At 51.7% G+C, this 18895-nt stretch overlaps 1 protein-coding gene across 1 annotated transcript in view; it reads right to left on the reverse strand.

Annotated features, from left to right (window-relative positions):
• The window catches only part of GRIK3 (glutamate ionotropic receptor kainate type subunit 3), a 68897-nt gene that overhangs the window by 19259 nt on the left and 30743 nt on the right, over positions 1-18895 (reverse strand). The window contains exons 2-9 of the mRNA XM_042833909.1: positions 13213-13389; positions 12110-12367; positions 10802-10983; positions 8945-8998; positions 6189-6362; positions 4531-4674; positions 3142-3249; positions 280-393 (exon numbers count right to left, since the gene is read on the reverse strand). Of these exons, the coding sequence (XP_042689843.1) occupies positions 280-393; positions 3142-3249; positions 4531-4674; positions 6189-6362; positions 8945-8998; positions 10802-10983; positions 12110-12367; positions 13213-13389 (1211 nt within the window). The remainder of the gene's footprint in view (positions 1-279; positions 394-3141; positions 3250-4530; positions 4675-6188; positions 6363-8944; positions 8999-10801; positions 10984-12109; positions 12368-13212; positions 13390-18895) is intronic.

Consider the following 18895-nt stretch of genomic DNA (forward strand, 5'->3'; position numbering starts at 1 on the left):
GGGGCCCGCTAAGCAGCCGTGCTTTGCTGGGTAATGGCATTACTCAGAGCTGGCTTATCAAAGATGTGCTTAGGAGAGGGAAAGAAACGCGATTGTCACAGCTCAGCCTGGGTCTGGGGCTGTTCCTGGCATCACTGTGCAGAACACAGCATCCCTGATGGGGGCACTTGGCAGCCGTGGGGGTCTCCATGGGGTGTCCTGACTCCACAAGGGCGCATGTGGGGGGCAGAGGGTGTGCTGAGCTCAGGGCAGAGAGGGGGAAGAGTTGCAGTTTCTTACCAGCACAGTGGTGACAATCAGAGATCTGTTGCTCAGTGAGTCCGTGACGTTGGGCCCTCGTCCCTTGGAGATCTCGGTGATGTTCAGACCATTGGAGGGGTTCCATGTACCCACCTGAAAGGAAGCGAGCAGACAGGAGGTGAGCTGCTGGAACACCAGCACTGTTCCCTGGAAATGGAAGTTGCTTTCTTTTGGAAGCAAAGCTGACATCAGCTTGTTTCACCCAACCAAAATCTGCAATTGTCATTCAGCATGGGTCACTGCTTGCTGTGCAATGGGTTGTGTGCTGCGCGGGGCAAAGCTGGGGGAAGGCAGCAGCGTTTGGAGCTGAGTGCACCATTTGCAGCTGCACTGCGTGGGGTGGGTGGTCAGAGCACATTGGCTGTCAGCTTTGGGCCAAAGCAGAGCAGAATCAAAGGGAGCAAAAATATATCCAAATTTGGTTTTAATTCCCTGAGTGGAGCCCTCCCAGGAAGGTGCCAGGAGCTGCGGGGAGCACCACATCTCCTCCACCCCCCTGGCTCTTCCAGGTGCTCTGCTTTTCTCCAGCTGTCAATTTCAATAAGTCGTTAGGCTTTGAAGGTGTCTATTGACCCAGAAATAGCAAAACATGTCTCTATTTAGAGAAGCTGGCTGGGCAGCTCTAAGCCTGTTAACCCAGACCGTGCAGCACCGGAGGCTGGAGGAGCGTGACGGCGCGGTGTGGGGTCAGCAGGCTTTGTAATGGGTGATGCTGCCTGGCAAAGAAACCTCATAAACTCCAGAAGACTTTCCATGAGTGCTGTGAAAGGCTCTGAGTGTTTCAGGTGAAACTCTGCTCTCCGTCTCCCTTCTGTCCCAGCAGCTGCAATGCAAAGGTCAGCATTGCTAATGATGCTAATAGGGGGTCTGAATGAGCCTCGTCTACTCAAAGCTCTGTGGGATGAGGCTTCTTCAGGAAAAGGAAATCCACGGAACTTAAGGCTGAAGTAATGAATTTAACAAAATGACAGAAAGAAAAGGAAAAAGAAAACAAGTGCCTTAAGAGAGCTGTGCGGCTCAGATAGTCAAAGCACTTGTAATTAGGTTTAGTTAATGCTCTGGTAATCCCTGGAACATCCAGGAGGTATCGGGATCAGGAGTGCAATCCTAAAGCTCAACAGACATAAGCTGCTCTGCATAATGCAGAACCCGAGCAGGATTTGTTTGCTGTTCAGCATTCTGTTATTTCAGATTAACCATTGACAGCAGAGATTTGACATCGATACTCGAGAGCCCCTCCTGAGCCCACAGGAAGCTTTCAGACAATGAGGTGGTGAGCTGTGAGATGCCAGGATTGCTGCAGACAAAAGTTGCACGCAGTATGCATGGAGCTGCGGGCGGCGTGAGGCACACAGCACTGATAACAACGCGGTCCTATGGAGCGCGTGGCAGACAGATGTGCAACGTGGAGATGCACTGTGCAGTGCCTCTCCAGCACTCCAGAAAGCTGCTTTTTGGCTGGTGCTGCTTCTTTTTTCGTTCAGACTCTAGGGGGGAAAAAGAAGCAGTCGGGGTACAAAGATCAACGTGTGCTCAGTTTGTGTGAGATGGGCTCCGAGCAAATGGGGCTGGGGGTCACGGGGTTTATCTGAAATAATGTTTTCTTTATTCTGTGCTTGGCACCAACAAATGCATTGCTAGGGGAGGGCTCTGCTGACCTGGAGATTTGTTGCTGCAAGCACAGAGCTACTATGGTGTTGTGAAAGTGTGACGACAGCTTCTGCTGGAGAGAAGGGAGCTGGGATGGGATGGGATAGGAGCTGGGAGCTGGGATGGAAACACTCTGTGAGCACTGCAATTGATCCCAACCCCAACTTGAGGAGGCATCTTCTCCCCTCGGTGGATTGCAGGCTGCTCCTGACTGCTCCCAGCTGGTGTCCCTGTGGGATCCATCCCCTGTCCATGCCCATGGGCACAGGGCTCAGTGCCTTGTCACTGCTGCCAGCCCATCACCTTGTGTGTGTCTGAAAGCAGATGGCTCCAGAGAGGGGATGAATGGCTGCCCTGGAGCTTGCAAACCTGCAGCACAGCCCTTAGTAGGGCCAGCACTCAGCATCACTCTGCAAAGGGCTCTGGGAGCCCTCGGTGTCTTTGTGTGTGGGTTTGGAGTCTGGTGGAGGTCATTGGTGGCCATGAGGCAGCCTCAGGCTTCTCTGTTTTACCTTAAACAAGCAGACCTCACCTTGAGACTGCTGTGTTAGAGGCTTTGGTGCTTTTCTTTTGAAAAGTAATTGGAGAAAAGGGAATGAAATCCCAGTGACCACTCAATGACCAGCATGGTGTCTGTGCCCCTGAGACCTGCGGCAATACAAGAGGCTGAGGCTGCTGGGACAGCCAGAAAACACGCTTTGCTTTTTCTTTATCATCCCTTAAATAACACAGAGGCAAATTAAACTACTCAGCGCATCCTCCAGTATCTAGCCTGTAATAAGTCAGTGCCATTTCCAAGCAATTTTCCTTGCGGAAATCACACCAAGATGATGCTTTCAGGAAGCTGTTTGCTGTTCTGTGAGCAAACCAAGCAAGGAGCTGGGTGGGATGGGTTTTATCCCCCCCTTAGGCTGGGCGAGCAGAGGTTAATGGCTGATCTGAGCATTCCTTCTGCTCCACGCTCTGCCGTGTCCCCAAGAAGTGCCACAAGCACTCCTGCAGCTGGGATCTGTAATCCTCCATGCGCTGCTCCGGGGCCGTGAGTCACAGCAAAGGCGTGGAGAGGAATCAGAGAAATCTTGCAGAATAAATATCCTTCTTATATAAAACCCAGAAAACAGGGAAGCAACGCAACCACCAGCCATCTCCTCCGCATCAGAGCTGTGCTGGGGCAGGACAGACACTGCCTACCTTTTCAAGGCCATCTTCTTTCAGGCTGATGATGTCCAAGTCAAAATCTGTGCGCAGACCGCTGCTCTTGTTAAAGACGATGCGTCCGGTGAGTCCTTCCCACTGGGCCTGGAGGGGAGAGGAAAAACACAGGGCTGTCAGTTGGTATCGTAAATAAGCTTCTTGCCCTCCGCTCTACTATCTTTTAATTAGTCCCACTCCTGGTTCTTTCTCCCCAAAGAACATGATTAATTAATGACCACCTCCATCGCTGTGTTCTGCAGATGGAGATGTTCAGAGCGCTCTGCAGTCCCAGTGCTGGTTTTGTTTGCACCTTTTGTGTCTGACAGCTGTTGGGGCTGTGATGACTCAGTAAAAAACTCCTGCACTCATCATAGCATCCTTGCGGGCTGCATTTATCCTTGCGGTGCTGATAAATGCTGGGCTGCGGGGAGCCCGGCTCTGGGACAGCTCTGCTTGAGCTCATAAATTAAGAGCTGCTTTTGGCAGGATGCTGATGCTCCCGAGGGGAATGGGAGCCTGAATGTCCTGAGCAGTGGGCAGCAGTGGGAGTGCTGGCACTCCTGCAGTGTGACCTCAGCAGGTGGCACTGTGGCCATCGCTGCAGCCGTGCTCACAGTGTGTGGCAGTGCTGCTCAGGGTGCAATAGGGGCACACTTATCTCTGCACTGTGCTGTGTTGGTGCCAGAATGGGAAACGACAGGAGGGCACTGGCGTGTGAGCTCAGGATAATTTGCAAAAGGAACCAACCAAACAAATTATTTACACTGTCTTTTGGCAGCCAGCTGGAGCAGCTTTCCACAGAAGGGAACAAAACATGAAATAGGGGAGAGAGAGAGGCAGAGATAGAAGAGATACAATCTTCAGAGCCGATTAAGAGGAGGTTCATTCTCTGCCTGTGATGGGAGCAATTCCTTTCACTGCTCCCACAGCTGCATGGTTGTGCTGCCCAGGCTGGGTGCAGGGCTGTCCGCAGGGCAAGCTGCAGCACCCTGACACCAGCAGTGTCCTTCTGTCTTTGTGTTTAAGGACCTTATGGGACTCTGTGCCCAACCTTTTAGGTGCAACCCTGGGCATGTGTCCTTTGCTGCAGCTGCTTCCCTGACTTCCTACGCAAAAAGTCACTGCTCCAGAAGTTCCCAAAGGCCAGGGGGTAAAAAGGTGACTTTCCTACAGAGCCACACTGGCAGGTTTGCACCATCTCCCTGCCTTCATTTGTTCTTACAAAGGACTCTTTGCAGCCAGAGCAACACGTGGGGTCCTGGGGAAAGTTTTCATAGCCCTGGAAGCACGAAACCCTCTGTTACATGTGCAGGTATGCCTCACTGCTCCTGCTGCAGAATCTTTGCAGTCATTTTGAGCAATTAGAGCTGCAAATCGGGCTCTCACCTCCTTGATGAAGTTCATGAATCGTCCGCCGAAGCGCCAGGCCTTGTGCCGGTGACACTGCAGGGAATTCACCGTCATCTGCGGGGCGCGCTGATAGCACACAGACACCACGTGCACAGCATCATACAGCAGGGCCGCGTCTGTCTAAAGGGAAGGGAACAGCATTTGTGGCTCTGCAGGGTGCTGGTGACACCCGTGCATACAGGGCAGAGATGCAGCAGGGCGGGTTTCTGTTCTTCAGGCTGAAAGAGCACAGCTCTGTCCTGAAATCAGAGCTTGGCACAATGTCATCTGTCTGCGTGCGTCTATCCGGGCTGCTCCTGATGCTCTAGCTGCTGTGTTGTCAAATGGAGAAGCTAATTCTAAATGTAGGAGATAGAAACAGAGCTTTCTTATTTCATCTGCTTAGTCTAAGGAGGGTAAAGCAGCCTTACATGAGAGCATCTTAGCCATGCGCACATGTACAAAGCGAAAGAAGAACCAGAAAAGCAAAGTGGCTTGTCCCTGTGCATGGAGAACTTTCCAAAATGACCCAGCCAGCACATCACAGCTACATAACATCTGCCTACATTTCAGTTTTTGAACCAGGGAGAACTTTCTGTTTCTGTGAGGTGATGGCTTTGGGTACCATAAGGTGCCCCATCTCTCCTCCAAAGTGCTCAAGGGCATCGGGTTAATTTTACATCCTGCTGTGATGAATCCTGCTGGGGAAAATACATTGTTTGCTAGCTTCCCAAAGCTGCGGAATAGTGTACAGCACAATGAAACAAGTAGCACAGCAAACAAAGGGGAACATCCATCAGGATGTGGCCATGAAGAAAATCCTCCAGCATGGCACTGTCCCCATGGCTGCAGCACCCAAGCGTGATGAGTGGGCAGTGTGTGTCCTGCAGGCTCCTGGCACAGCAGTGGGGACAGACTTTGTGTGTTTGGGGCTGGGAGAGGAGCATGAGGATGTGGCAAGGCAGTTTCATGGGGAATTAGTGTAGTGCTGAGACCCTCCTGCACCCCTGCATGCAGTGTAAAAGGAGAAGAGTGATGAGACTGTCTTCCAAAGGAAAATAAAGCAGAATAGAGGGATATGAGGAGCCTTCTCAAGATGAAAGTCTGGGAGCTGTGCTACCTGTGGGAAGGATCGGGAGGCAGCCAGTCAACAGTTACGGGGCCAGAGACAAACTTGCAGGGAAGACAGATGGGTGAGCAGGTGCTGCACCTTCCGAGCCGTAACTCGGTGGAGCAGAGCTGCCATCAGGCCCTAAAAGGAGTCATCAAAGCTGTGGCAGAAGCTGTCTCTGGGCATAGCTGTGGCTCTTCTTCCCTGCATCAATCTCAGCGAACTGCCTGACCCAGTCCAGTCATGTGCTCTGCTCCTTCTGGAGGCTTCTTGGGATGACAAACCCCATTGTGCTCTGTCTTTGGCAGTAGTGAAAGCTTTGGATTTGAATGCCTTGTGCTGTCGTCATGCTCTGTACCATCATCACACCTTGTACCATCATCGTATCTTGTACCATCACCATGCTTTGTACCATCACACCCTGCACCACCACACCCCATACCACCACACACCACACCATCACACCCCACTTCCCCATGCCCCAGCCCATGACACCATGTCCTATGACACCCTGTACCCTCAGCACACCCCACACACCCCATACCATCATCACGCCGTCGAGCAGCCCCAGCTCTGCTTTGGGCGCAGACTGCAGCCTCTCCATCGCCCACTTCTCGATGATGGAGGACACGTGGGGGTTCTCCACATTGAGGATCCTGAAACCAGTCAGGTTCACTCCAGAGTAGCGGTATGGTTCTAGATCTAGTGCGTAAAGATCCTAAAAAGAGAGAAACTGGGTTAAACATTGGATTTAGCTGTAGGGTGTTGATCTCTTTTACGCTGTGTTGTGTGTGCGCCATGGCAGAGCACGTGGGCAGGACGCAGTGATGCTGCAGGGCTGCCTGCTGCAACCCATGCTGCTGTGTGCTGGTGGGGCTGGGAGGCTGGGAGAGAATTTGCTGTGAACACCAGAGCCCTCTGGGTGCTGGGGATGGTGGAGTGACTCTGAATCCAGAGTGCCAGTTTGCAGACAGCTATCAAAGAGGAACGGAGATGCATCTCTTGACGTTCCAACCAGGCTACACAGTCTGCAAATGAATGAGAGGGCCCTTTATGCAATTGAAAAAAGACTCTCCCAGCCAGGCAGCCCTGAGCTGCTGGCAGCTGGCCCGTGGACATGGCTTGGCACACAGCAGGGACGGGCACTCCTTAATGCATCTCCTGGCTCCGGTGCTCAGCTCGAGATGGACTCCATCTCAGGGATCATCCTCAGTGCCCCATCACTGGTGTGGGGGTGAGTGATGAGCCCAGGGCACAGCCCAGAGCCTGCACAGTCCGGATGGGATGGAGAGCTGCATGGGTGTAGTTGGGGCATGGGATGCATGGCAGCCAGAGGTTTTGGAGCTGCTTTGTATGTTGTGGCTGTACCAGCAGGATGTAGCTGGGCTATGTGCTCACCAGACACAAGCTCTGTTCTGCCCATAGGCAGCTGCAGAAACACTGGCCCTGAAATGCAGCGCCCTGAGCAAAGCAGAACACAATCAGCACTCACCAGCAGCCAGCACTTCATGCTCAGTGGAAGATCTGAGTTCCTACAGCTGTTTTGCTTTCATAATATTTAGGAGTTTGATCTCTCCTTGTGCATCCCCATGACCTTGTGCCCCGGGCTGGCTGCTGATGGATGCTGGGCTGTAACCTGCTGAAGCAGCCTGCAATGCCGTTCATCACAGGCAGCACAGCACAGCGCAGGGCCTGGGCTGGGTGGGCATTTGTTGTTTTTTTTTGTTTTCTTGCTGAAAAATGGCAAGTGCAAACCTCACGTCTCATTAAAGGGCAGTGCTCAGGCCCGGTTGTATGCTGACTTTCAAATGGGTTACAGTGACCGCTAGCACACGGAGCTGATAAGCTCAGACATGCAGATGTCTGCTGTGGGGTCCTCTGCTCCATGCAGCACTGGGCTGTGCTCCCACCAGTGCAGCTGGGCAATGCACAGCCCCACCGAGCATCAGAGCACCTCAGGGGGGAATTGCCCTATCAGTTTCTCCCACATTTTCCGCTCCTGTACAGCCACAAATTGGAACATCTGGTTCTATTTTCCACCTCATCAGCATTCTTTTTCGCCACTTTTTTTTTTTACTGCAGATTTATTCTCCCCTCCATCCCGCTGCCTTCAGGCCAGTTCTGCTCCCGGGGCTCTGGGGGATCCTCCCCAGGTGATGCCATTCCCCACGGGAGCTGCAGTGGGCAGTCACACCACAAATGCACGACATCCTCATGTCCTCACTCCCCAGCCTGAGCTCGGGGGCTGTGGTTTCCCTCTGCACAAAGCATGGGAGGATCCTTGCTTCATTTGGGGCACTGGGAAGCTTCCATGTTTGCAAAGAGCTGCTTTCCAAAGCTGCTGGGAAATCCCTGGAAGCGTTGGGCTCAGAGGACCATCCGTGCTCGGGACATTATGGGATAGCAGAGCTGCACAGAGAGCTGTGCTCCTGTAGGGCAGGCCAGACTGGGGCTGCTGCTGCAGGAGCACTGAGCAGAGCCGTGCTGCTGAGCACACTGCAGCAGCATTCCGTGCCAAGTGTTGATGCACTGCACTCGCTATTGACTGGGGACCTTTTAGAAACATTCAGTATAACATAATAGACTAATTCATTAGCACCCCATGGGTCTAGTACTGTAGACGCCGAAGCACATGCGTTGCAAGCTAGGAAAACATTGCCTTAAGGAATGACAGATTAAAATATCTTTCCCATGATATAACTGTTATTTCAGGAAAGTGGCATTAATTGTGATTGCTTATCTATTAATTTATTATAATTCTTCTTTTCCCGCCTCCAGGCTGTACCTACACATGAAATGTACTCTAGGCTCAGCTGGGGCTGATTAATAGGAGGTTATCTGGGAAATGCTTAAAGCTGCCTGGAATAGATAATAGTAGCAGGGGTAATTAAAATGTCTTTTGCATTTGAAAAATAAATTTTGCAGTTTTTAAGGGTTAGTTTTGTCTGCTGCTTTCCTAAAGGCAGAGAGATAAATTGGATTTTCAGAATCACGCAACACTCAACAGTAGAGTAGACAATAGCATCCCGAGCGGGAACAAAAGCAGCAAGCTGGAAAGCCCAGACCAGAATGGCTCCTGGTGTTGGGAAGAAGTGGCCCATGGATAATGAGAGCAGAGCTCATCTCGTGCACAGGCCTTTCTGCAGAGCACACAGGATGGAGCTGTAATGGTGATGGAGCTGCTGATGGTTCTGCTGGGTTGTTCAGCCCAGATCTGCCCACAGCCCTCCCCGCCATCCCACCCCTCACCCTGCAGCTCCCCACTGGGGGACAGTTGGGGTTACAGAGCAGATACGTTACCAGAGTGGTGAAGATGAAGTGGTAGTACTCCGTCATCATTCCCATTGCCATGGCCTTGGGGAGAGGAGGGAAAGGCAGTTAGTGGGGGAAAGGAGGGAGTAAAACTCTTCTCCAAGGAGCAGTGATGCAGTGGCACAGACTGCACAGGGAGTCCCTGCAGGCGTCCAGAACTGTGGGGATGTGGCACTTGGGGACGTGGTCAGTGGGCATGGTAAGGTGGGGTTGAGCTTGGATCTTGGGGATCGTGGAGGGTTTCTCCAAGCTCAGTGATTCTGTGATTCTCTGAATCCATAATCAGGAGACAGTCGTGGCTCTCCCTGCGGTGCTGACTGTGAGCGTGCTTTCTGCAGAAAAACACATGCAGGAGCACTTTAAAATCTCCACTGATGGGAAAGCAACTTCACGTCCCCCAGGAGATGTTTACTTCCCTTGTTTTCTGCTGAAATTACTAGGGCAGAATTTCGCTCCGAGGAAGGAAGTGACAGTTTGGAAAGAAGCAGGATGTCAAAAACCACGGGTAAAGGAAAGGATGGAGATCACAAGCATTGAAGTTGTACCTCTGGGGTGCATCTTCACCCCGAGATTCTTGGGAATCTCTTTCGAGAGCCTTGTACCTGTGGGGCTTTCAGAGCTGCACACCTGGGTGCAGAAATAGATGTCTTTGAGGACATGTGAAATCAGAGGAGTAAATAGAGGGTTCAGGTGCAGGAGGTGGTGGTGGATGGCAGCTCTGTCCTGCTGCAGGCAGCCAGCCCTGCTCCTGCAGCACGAGCACAGCTGATGTCTGGGTTGGTGGGGAAATAAATCCGTGGTGAACCAGGGGTGGGAGCTGCAGGTGAGCCCCAGGATGGGATGGGAACTCCATCAAAGTGAAGGCAGCACATCTATATACTGTGGAGAGCTGCAGCTGTTTGGAGACAGTTGCCAAGGGGAGCAGAGGGACTGAGAAGCAAGAGAACAGGCATACAGCATTACGAAGTGACCAGAAATGGGCATAGCTGGAGAACACAGATAACACCCATGAGCAGGCAGAGCTCTCCCACAAAGTCCTGCAGTGATTTGTTTGTCCAGGAAGGAAAGGAACGGAGTGGCCGCTGCTGCTGACAAAAGAGCAAACCCTGCTGACACACAGAAGGGCTCTGGAGAAGTTCCTTCCCTGCAGCCCCCCCTCCTCCATCTTCCTCACTCTGCACTCGCAGCGACAAGCGGAGCAGATGGCACAATAAACTATAATAAACCACATGATAAGTGAACAGCACTGAGCACAGCCAGCATGCTAAAATAATAGGCAGGAGACAATGAGTCCCTTCTATTGCTTTCTTTAATAATCCCTCCTAGGCTTTCTGATTTCTCTTCATTTTGCATCAAGCAGGTTGCAGGAGAAGTCTCTTTCTCTGCTTGCTTTCCCAGCCCTTCAGGGCATCTATTTAATCTGTATGGCAGCGCCTTGCTGGGCTGATCTGAGCAGCGCTCTTCCTGAAATGTTTCCCTCTGTCTGATGCTGACCCTGCCACGTAATGGCACTTGGGTGAGAGGAGCTGGGCCAGCAGCTGTGACAGAGGCAGGAGACAGGGAAGGAGGGGGGGAGCCTGGTGACAGCAGATCATTGATATCTGGTTAGAGTGCAAGAACTGCACACAGTGCCTGGGAGGACACGGCTGCCGCCCTGCTGCAAGGAGTGGGGCTGAGACCTCAGCGGTGCCACTGTGGCGTTTGTGCAGGATGGCCCAAAGGCTGCCTTAGGAGAGCTGGCATGGAATGTACGTGTTGTACCTTCTGCTGTAGGCAGGACTGAGCCCAGGTCCCCACCCCTCGTGTCCCCATGTCCCCCCGTGTCCCCAAAGTCCCCCCGCTCACCTGCCTGAGGATCTGGGCTGCCATCAGGTGGCTGCAGTCGAAGATGATGCGGAACTCCCTGCCCCGCTTCATCTCCTTCAGCAGAGGCCGTGCGTCGTCCGTGTCCAGCGGCAGCTGGCGGATCTTCAGGCGGATGTTGTACCGTGATGGGGCCATGATGAGCTCCTGCAGCCGGATGAGGCCTTCAGGCATTGCACAAAGACAAACCCAGAGCGTTACGGGATGGGCTGCCCTGCCCTGCAGGCGGGCATCAGAGTAAGCTGTTTCCTTTTGGTAATAATGGGGATGCAGACAAGCCGTTCCTCCCTGCCCTGGATGCTAAAGGTGTATCAGAGTAAAGGGCAGAGCTGGGTCCTGGCGCTGGGTGGGAAGAGGGGAACAGGGCTGCTCCCAACCTCGGTCATCTCTGTTGTCAAACTGCTTTTTCTTAAGCAAATATGCCCTTGAGAAAGGACAGGCTGTGATAATTATCTACATGACAAATTAAAATCCCTGGTATTTATCATGTGCAACAGCAAAAGAAAAAAATGAAAACGCACTTAGATTTATGAATAGCGTGGTTCATAGCGGGCACTTAATCACAACTTGTAACCGTCTCGCTGTCCTTAGAATTCGTTCCTGTTTTATGTGGAATGTACAAAGCTGTGCTGAATGCAGCTGAGCTGGAGCTATTGGTATCTCATGCTGCAAGAAGGAGTTCAGCAGATGCCTATCGCAGGCAGGAAAAGCAAAGCGAGTCCCCGTGCATAGTAGAAGTGCATTAGAATATGCCACGAAGGGAACATACTGTGACCCACATTTGCAAAACAGGAATGTCAAACTGTGTTCTCATCAGCCCTCCCCTAAAGAAACCATTTGGTTTAGTGGAATGAGGTTGGACAGGCTCTCCAATGTGTCTTTTGTTTCTGCTCTTTTTTAATCTATAGCGCTGTGCAGCTCTTTGCTTTATTTAACCGTCAACAGCATTCTTTAAGTGAAAAACTTTGTCAGCTACTTTTTTACAGAATTAGCCAAAAAAAAACAAAAAAAACTTTGCAGAACTGCCTTTGCCTTCAGCTGGGAAAGTGCATTCCCAATGGCAGCCGTGGAGCTGGGCCAGGCACTGCCCTGCAGCTCTGATCCCCCTCATCCCTCTGTCCCAGCCCTGGCTTCTATGTGCCCAAGGATAGAAAAGCTCTGGGATGGGACCCCGGGGTGTTCTGCACACTGTGAGATTTGGCTTCCAGAAGGGTTCCTGGGAGCACCTCCTAAATGGGATCCACAATAAGAAACCTCCCACATTCCTCCTTTCAAAGCACCTCCACCTACCTGTGCTGTCATCGTAAACCACAGTGGCTGACCTCCATTTCAAGTACTGCACCAGGTCCAGAATGGCATGGCTAAGGGAAGCATAGTCAGGATAAAGGTTGACGTAGAAAGTGTCCTTGTTATCCAACGGGTGGTGCTTCCACCGGAGCTGGATGTGTGGCACCTCCAGGGCATTGCAGATGGACTGCACGGCGTTGGTGCAGGAGCCTTGGGATGGTCCGAATATTGCTACGACGCCGAGAGCCAGCTGGTCACAGGCTGCAAGGGGTGAGAGGCCATCAGCAGAGCAAGGCTGCAGTGTGGGGTGGGGGCAGTGGGGGAACGGACAGATTGAGCTGTGGAGATGCCAAAGACATCACCCACCTGCAGCCAGGCCACCCAGCCACTGGGTGCCTCTTTGGCATCCTTTGTGCTGAGCCCCCCAAGCTCATCCCATGGGGTGTGCCTGGGGCTGACATCTCCTTGGAGCAGCTCATGTCCATTGATCTGAGCTGAATATGCTTCAGAGGGTAATTACCTCTTAATGGGAGTGTGGCTGGGGGCTGCCCGGTTAGCTCGCCATTAGGGCTGTGTTGGGTATGAGCACAGAAATGATCAAAATTGCCCTGACAAATGCGTTTTCCCATCAATTTTAATAGAGTTTCTTTTCTGCCAAATAATGCTTCCCCGAGCTCCGCTGAAGCTTTCACTGAGAAATTAAAGCAGAACAACTGCATTTAGGGCTGGAGGCATTTTGGGGGGAAAAAAACACTGAAGTTTTTCACAGGAACAGATTATTTCTCTGTCGCCTCTGCTGCCTCCCTCCAAATCAAAGGGCAGCGTGGGGTTTTTTGACAGCTCTGCTTCATTGCAAGGCATTAGGAAAGCTGCCCTGAAAGAAAGGAAACTGACGTTCTGCACCGGGGAGGTTTGAATTGCTGGGGTTACAATGAAATAAACACAGCGTGGCCTACAGACCTGCGTGCAGGATGAGAAGCAAGCACTGAAAGGAGCTTTGTGGGGACAAAAGGAGCAGTTGCTGCCCTGTGTCAGTGCCTTGGAGGGTCGGCCCCGTGCAGTTGTGCACTGAGCCCACAGCTGAGGGGAATGCATTGCCTGCTCACCTTTCTTGGTGGCTTCAAAGCTGTCGTGGAAGTGTATCCTCTGGATGTCGTAGGTCAGCGTGGTGTTGGGCAGCAGTGTTCTGTTCCTGTTGATGATGTTGGCAGAAAATCGGAAGGCTTGCTCCTCTGCGCTCATCACCTGCGTGTTGGGGCCATCGGTGTACTCAAAGATCCCTCCTGGAACACAAAAGGAGCAGGATGGAGCCGTGGATGCTGTGGTTACGGTGGCACACAGCAAGGGCGAGAAGGCTCGGATGGAGCTGTGCCATCAGCGAGCTGACCAACAGCTCATCCCAGGCTGCTGTAGAATCATAAAGTGGTTCTGCTCATTGGCAGGTGCTGCAGGGAAGCTTTTGGTGTCAGCTTTTCAGGGACAAATCTGATGCCTTGGAGTATGTGTATGAGGCAGGTGAGTGGCATGCTGTGGGAGCAGGGCCAGCCCTGGGGAGGGGCACGCTGCTGGGCTGGGCTGCTGCTTTTCATGGCCTTTCAGTGCCCTTCCCGTCTTCCATCGTTCCTCGTGTTTGCTCATCCAAGTCCTTAATTCACACCAGCAGAGATCTGCCTATCCCACAGCACATCAGCTCAGTAATGCACATCTCGGATGCTGCTTCCTCGTGCTCAGGAGCTGTTTGTGCCATTACACCTCCCCATGGGCAGCGAGCTCATGTCGTGGCATTGCCTGGCTCCCCAGCTCCACATTGCTACGTCTTGTCCTCAATTCCCTGCTGACAGCCAACCTAATGGAAGCAACTCGGGGTGGTTGTAAATTATGCACTTGTACATCATTGTAGGTACAGCCCTGTGCCCTTCGCAGAGCTGCGGAAAGGCTCACAAACCCTGCTCCATCTTATTAAAAAGTAAACCAAAATAATTAATGGATGAGCGAGATAAGCAAGTGCAACTGGTAACAGATGGGCTCTGGGTTTGTTAGTGGGAAGAAAATCTTCCTTTCCAATTTAAGGTGGACCTAAAGTATTTCATTACAGACATTGGAGTTGTTCACTGAATGTTTCCACTGGGAAAAAATATTTTAGGTCTCAGTAGTAACATGGACAATGGGGGGAAGAGTAAAGAAAAGATTCTGGAGACCCATTTCAATCCTATGGGATCTCCAAGCAGTCACTGTAGAACGCCCAGCAGTGTGGGCAGGAGCCCAGGATGGCTGTCCCAGAGCCCCATACTCACTGGATCCTGCTGTAACCTCTGGCTATTGAGGGATGGATTCACCCCTATCAGCTGTACACACTGGTAGTTCATCCACCTTTCACAGGGTAGGGAAGATTCTTGCTCAATATTACACCAGAAACAATAAACAGGAATGAAGTGAGCATGAGGTTCATCCTCTCTGTTCAAAGATTTACTGCCCAGAACATTGTAGCAGAAGATTTTTTTGTGTTTTCCAGCATCATCCCGGAATGATAACTGGTTTCGTGTGACATCGATCACAGAGCAGCTGACACGAGCTTTCAGAGTTCCTTTGCAGCACGTCTTATTAGGGCACAATACAGAAGGTCTGCCTGTGTGGATTACTGCTGCTTGAGCCCAAATAAATTCCCATTCCAGACATCCAATTGGATATAATAGGTTTTTTGACAGAAACAAATTTTCCGTGCAACCACCCAATAGCTTGAATTTAGTACCAGGCAGTGGAAGAGGGCAGGAAGGAGCCATATATCTCTGACTGCACTGCCGGGTGCTGCAAACACCAGGACAGTGTGAAATCCATGTTTGCAGAGGTGCCAGCAGCAGGCACCACTGAGTGCTCAGCACCGAGGGATGCTGTGTGCTGCCTCTCTCCTGGCTCTGGGTCTCTCCTTCAGATATATTCATTGCAATCATTATTTAAAGAGCCTAATAACCGGCTTGGAGCAGCTGATTAATGCATAATCTTCATCATGATTACATAGCATAACTGGCATTAATTTGAAAAGGCGGCTAATTATGAAAATAATTGTTGCAGCTTTTCCGTTAGAACGAAGTGGAGATGATTTGTGGGATGGCATCAGCTTGCAGATCGTGGGGAGACTTGGGACCCCCTGTACCCCTCGTGCAACGTGCTGCAGGGCTCCAGCAAGCAGCCTTCCACTGAGCAGCACAGGAAAGTCAGCACAAGGTCTGAAAACTGAGCATTTACCCTCAGAATGAACATGAAGCAGCCATTCCATGGGTACACCAGAATTCCCATTGGTGCAGAGAGCAGAGGGAGCCCGGAGGGGCTGTCAGCTCCGCAGGGTGCAATGGCTGCAGGGGGGTAGGAGCTGTGCTGTGCCCCTCTTGGGTGGAACACGGAGAGCCAACAGGCTGTCAAAAGCCAACAGCAGAGCAGCTTCCACTTTTATATACTTGTAAAGCAGTTTTATCAGAGATAGTAAAAGTAAAAGCTCTCTGGTGTGGCCGCTTCTCATTCAACCACTTCTGTCTCCGTCTGGGTGTTGCTGAAGTTATTTCCAGCACTGGGGAGATCAGTGGCTGCTGCTCCCTGATGTGGGGCTGGCTGGCAGCACCCAGAGCTGCTGTGCAGTGTCCTGCAGATGATCAGAGGGCATTCGCTGCACAGTACACCCAGGAAGGGACCTTGCTGTTTCCTTGCCCAGGCAATGACACACAGGTCCACCTTGCAATGCTATGAGCTGCTCAGCTCACACTGAGGTTCAGACTGTGTTTGTTTGCATATATATCTATTTTTTTTTCCCCAAAAAACCTTGTTTTTGTCCCACATTTGGTATGATGGGAACTAGATCTGGGAACCAGCCCATGGGAGATGCCTCAGTGCAGAGTGCAGAGTGCTGCTGGATGCTCTCCATCATCAGCACTGACTGTTAGCAGTTGGTGGTAGAGCAGAGTGCTGGATGGGATGATCAGGGTGGGGGTGGGTTGCAGTGTTGGGTTGTTGGGTGAGCTCCACGCACTGCAACTCTGTGCTTTTCTGCAGTAGCTGGGGAAGGCACAGGGAGAAACTCTGAGTCATCAGATCCCAGCAGTGGCTGGGATTCTGACTTCTTGGAGTTCAGGTATCAATCACCAGGCAGGTTAAGTAAATGTTTGTCTTTTCCCTTTAGAGTAGGCTAATTGCTCTCCAGAGAATGTCAATCAGTAAATGAGAAAGCACACTAATTAGGATCTGCTTCGTGTCTTATCATTTTGTGTTTCTCGATCTGACTGGATGGCCACTGACACTGCTGCTGAGGTGGGAATTGAGCAGCAATTCATAACGAGAACCCAAAGCAAAAGGCTCAACCTGTGCCTGGGATGTGGAGCTCTGGGAAGGGCTGTGCACAGCTGAGCCCAAACCTGCGCACTGCTGCCCCATCCCAACTAGGAATGGTGGGAATCCAGAGCTGTGCCAGGAGAGCAGAGCTGTGTCCAGGCTCCATCCTCTGCTTCACCCTTTGGTTGCAATCACAGCTGCTTCCAGCTTAGCAGAAAGCCGGGTCAGGAAAGTCAGAGTGGTTCAGGTTATCACTTTCTCCTCCCTCCCCCTTTTTAACAAAACAAACAGCTCCATCCTCAGCAAGAACTTCCTTCAGCGCTCGGTGCGTGGTGCGATCTCGTCTTCTACTCCGCACAAAATCACGGAGTTATTTAGCTCTGAAGAACAACGATTCCGATAGCACTTCTCTCTCCCCCGCTGACAGTGTTGTTAACACATTTAGACAGCTTTCTGACAGCCTTTCCGTGTGACATCCTGGCAGAAGTGCTCGGTTTGAAATCGCTCTCACTGGGTGCAGCACAAGAGCTGCTGCCTCCCCTCGTCCTGCAGCACTTTGTCCTCTTCTGCTGGACCCCGTTTGGGGATGGTGTGAGCACAAGGCTGAGCTTTGCACGTCTCCTGCCTGTGCATCCAGCAGGGGAGGTTTGGCACTTTGCTTCCACTGCTGGGAGTGGTGCAGTCAGGGGACGGCACTGCCTTGCTTCGTGTGTTCCCAAGGCTGGGTCTGAACCCTTGGGGAGAAGTGGGAAAACACCAGTGGGAAGTAAAGGGAGTTCCCTGAGTTGTGCACTGAGTATGGAGTGAACACTGTCCAGTCATAGAATCACAGAATCATTCAGGCTGGAGAAGCCCTCTCAGACCCCCAAGTCCAACACCCTGCTCCCCCCCACCCCCGTGCCCATACGTTCCTCATTGCCACATCTCTCCAGTTCTGAACACCTCCACGGATGGTGATCCCAGCACTCCCAGCACAGCCTGTGCCAATGCATCACCACTTGGAGAAGGAACTTCTCCTACTATCCAACCTGACTCTCCCCTGGTGCAGCTGGAGGCCACTACCAGGATTGCCCACTCAGCACATGGCTGCTGCAATAGTACCAAATGTGATGGAGGCAACAGAATGCAAAGGCAATATCACTGCAGAGAAAAAAAAAAGAGCAACAACTACTTATTCCCCCCCCCAAATTTTTCTATGTTTCCTAAGGAGTTGCTACCACAGAACACTCCAACCCTGGACACAGCTTCCCTTGGTCTGGGCACTCTGTGCCCCCCTGGTGAGGGACCTGGGGGTGACGTCAGCATCAGAGCAACCCCCAGTGTGCAGCATGGGGATAGAGAAGTATTTGCTGAGTAATGCCAAGGAGATGAATTCGAGCAGAAAATGAAATCTGTCCTGTAAGGAGGGAATTCCTCCTGCCAGGGCAGCACGCCCAGCTCGGCGCCGAGCCGCACAGTGCAGCTCCCAGGAGACGGCATCTCCTTCTTTCTTCGTTCTGATATTAAATATGCAAAATCTTATTTCATTTGCACTGTATTAGGTACTCCATGTCACGAGGGGTGACATCCTTCTCCTATGGATAAGCCGTTTAACGGATGAGCAGTCAAGTGGCAAAGAAATACATTATTAATGTTTCTGGTTAAATTAACTGATTAAGAGCACTGTAGCTAAAATGTATGTATCAGCACTTTAGCCTCACTAAATGAGAAATTAATGGAATTTGGCGGCTCGTTCTGTAACGAGGAGTAGATCGGGGCGGGCTGAGGGGCTGTGCCCAACGAGACGCCCGCAGGGAGCTGCAGGGATGTGTCTGGCTCTGTGCTCCCACTGCTGGGTTGCGATAGGGGGATAGAAAGGGTGGGGGCTGCTGGTGCAGCGGGGCAACGCGGGGACACTGAGGGTCAGGGTGGGGGCTGCTGCAGCTCCTGGCGCTGCTCCTCGTTTGCACGGGGTGAGCTGTGTGCCCTCGCAGCAGCCACGGCCAAGAGCGGATCAAAGCGCCGAGAGGAGATCAAAGGCCTTCTGCAGTGCTACAGCAGCAAGGAATTAAGTGAGCAACAGATTTCCTAATGATATTTACATTTCTCATTTGCATAGGACGTGATCAACATGAAACGGGCTTTTTCGTTTCGTTTTGTTTTCTTTTTTTAAGCAGGCTCAATTAATTAATTTTTAAAAGTGTCATCATGGTCTCCCAGGAGTAGATTCCATCAAGGTAAGGGCAATGAAAATGCCAGGAAGAGTCAGGTTTACCCAGTGCACAGTGTGGCACAGCAGTGCTGGGTGCAGGAGGGAGCAACTCTGGGTGCAGGGGACAGCACAGCTGGGTGCATGGGATAGCAGAGCTGAATGCATGGGATAACAAGGCTGAATGCATGGGATAACAGAGCTGAATGCATGGGATAACAGAGCTGAATGCATGGGATAGCAGTGCTGAATGCATGGGATAGCAGTGCTGAATGCATGGGATA

Source organism: Centrocercus urophasianus, unplaced genomic scaffold, assembly GCF_019232065.1.
Source record: "Centrocercus urophasianus isolate 14NV4802_14NV808 unplaced genomic scaffold, USGS_Curo_1.0 seq_43, whole genome shotgun sequence".
NCBI classification, from domain to species: Eukaryota; Metazoa; Chordata; class Aves; order Galliformes; family Phasianidae; genus Centrocercus; species Centrocercus urophasianus.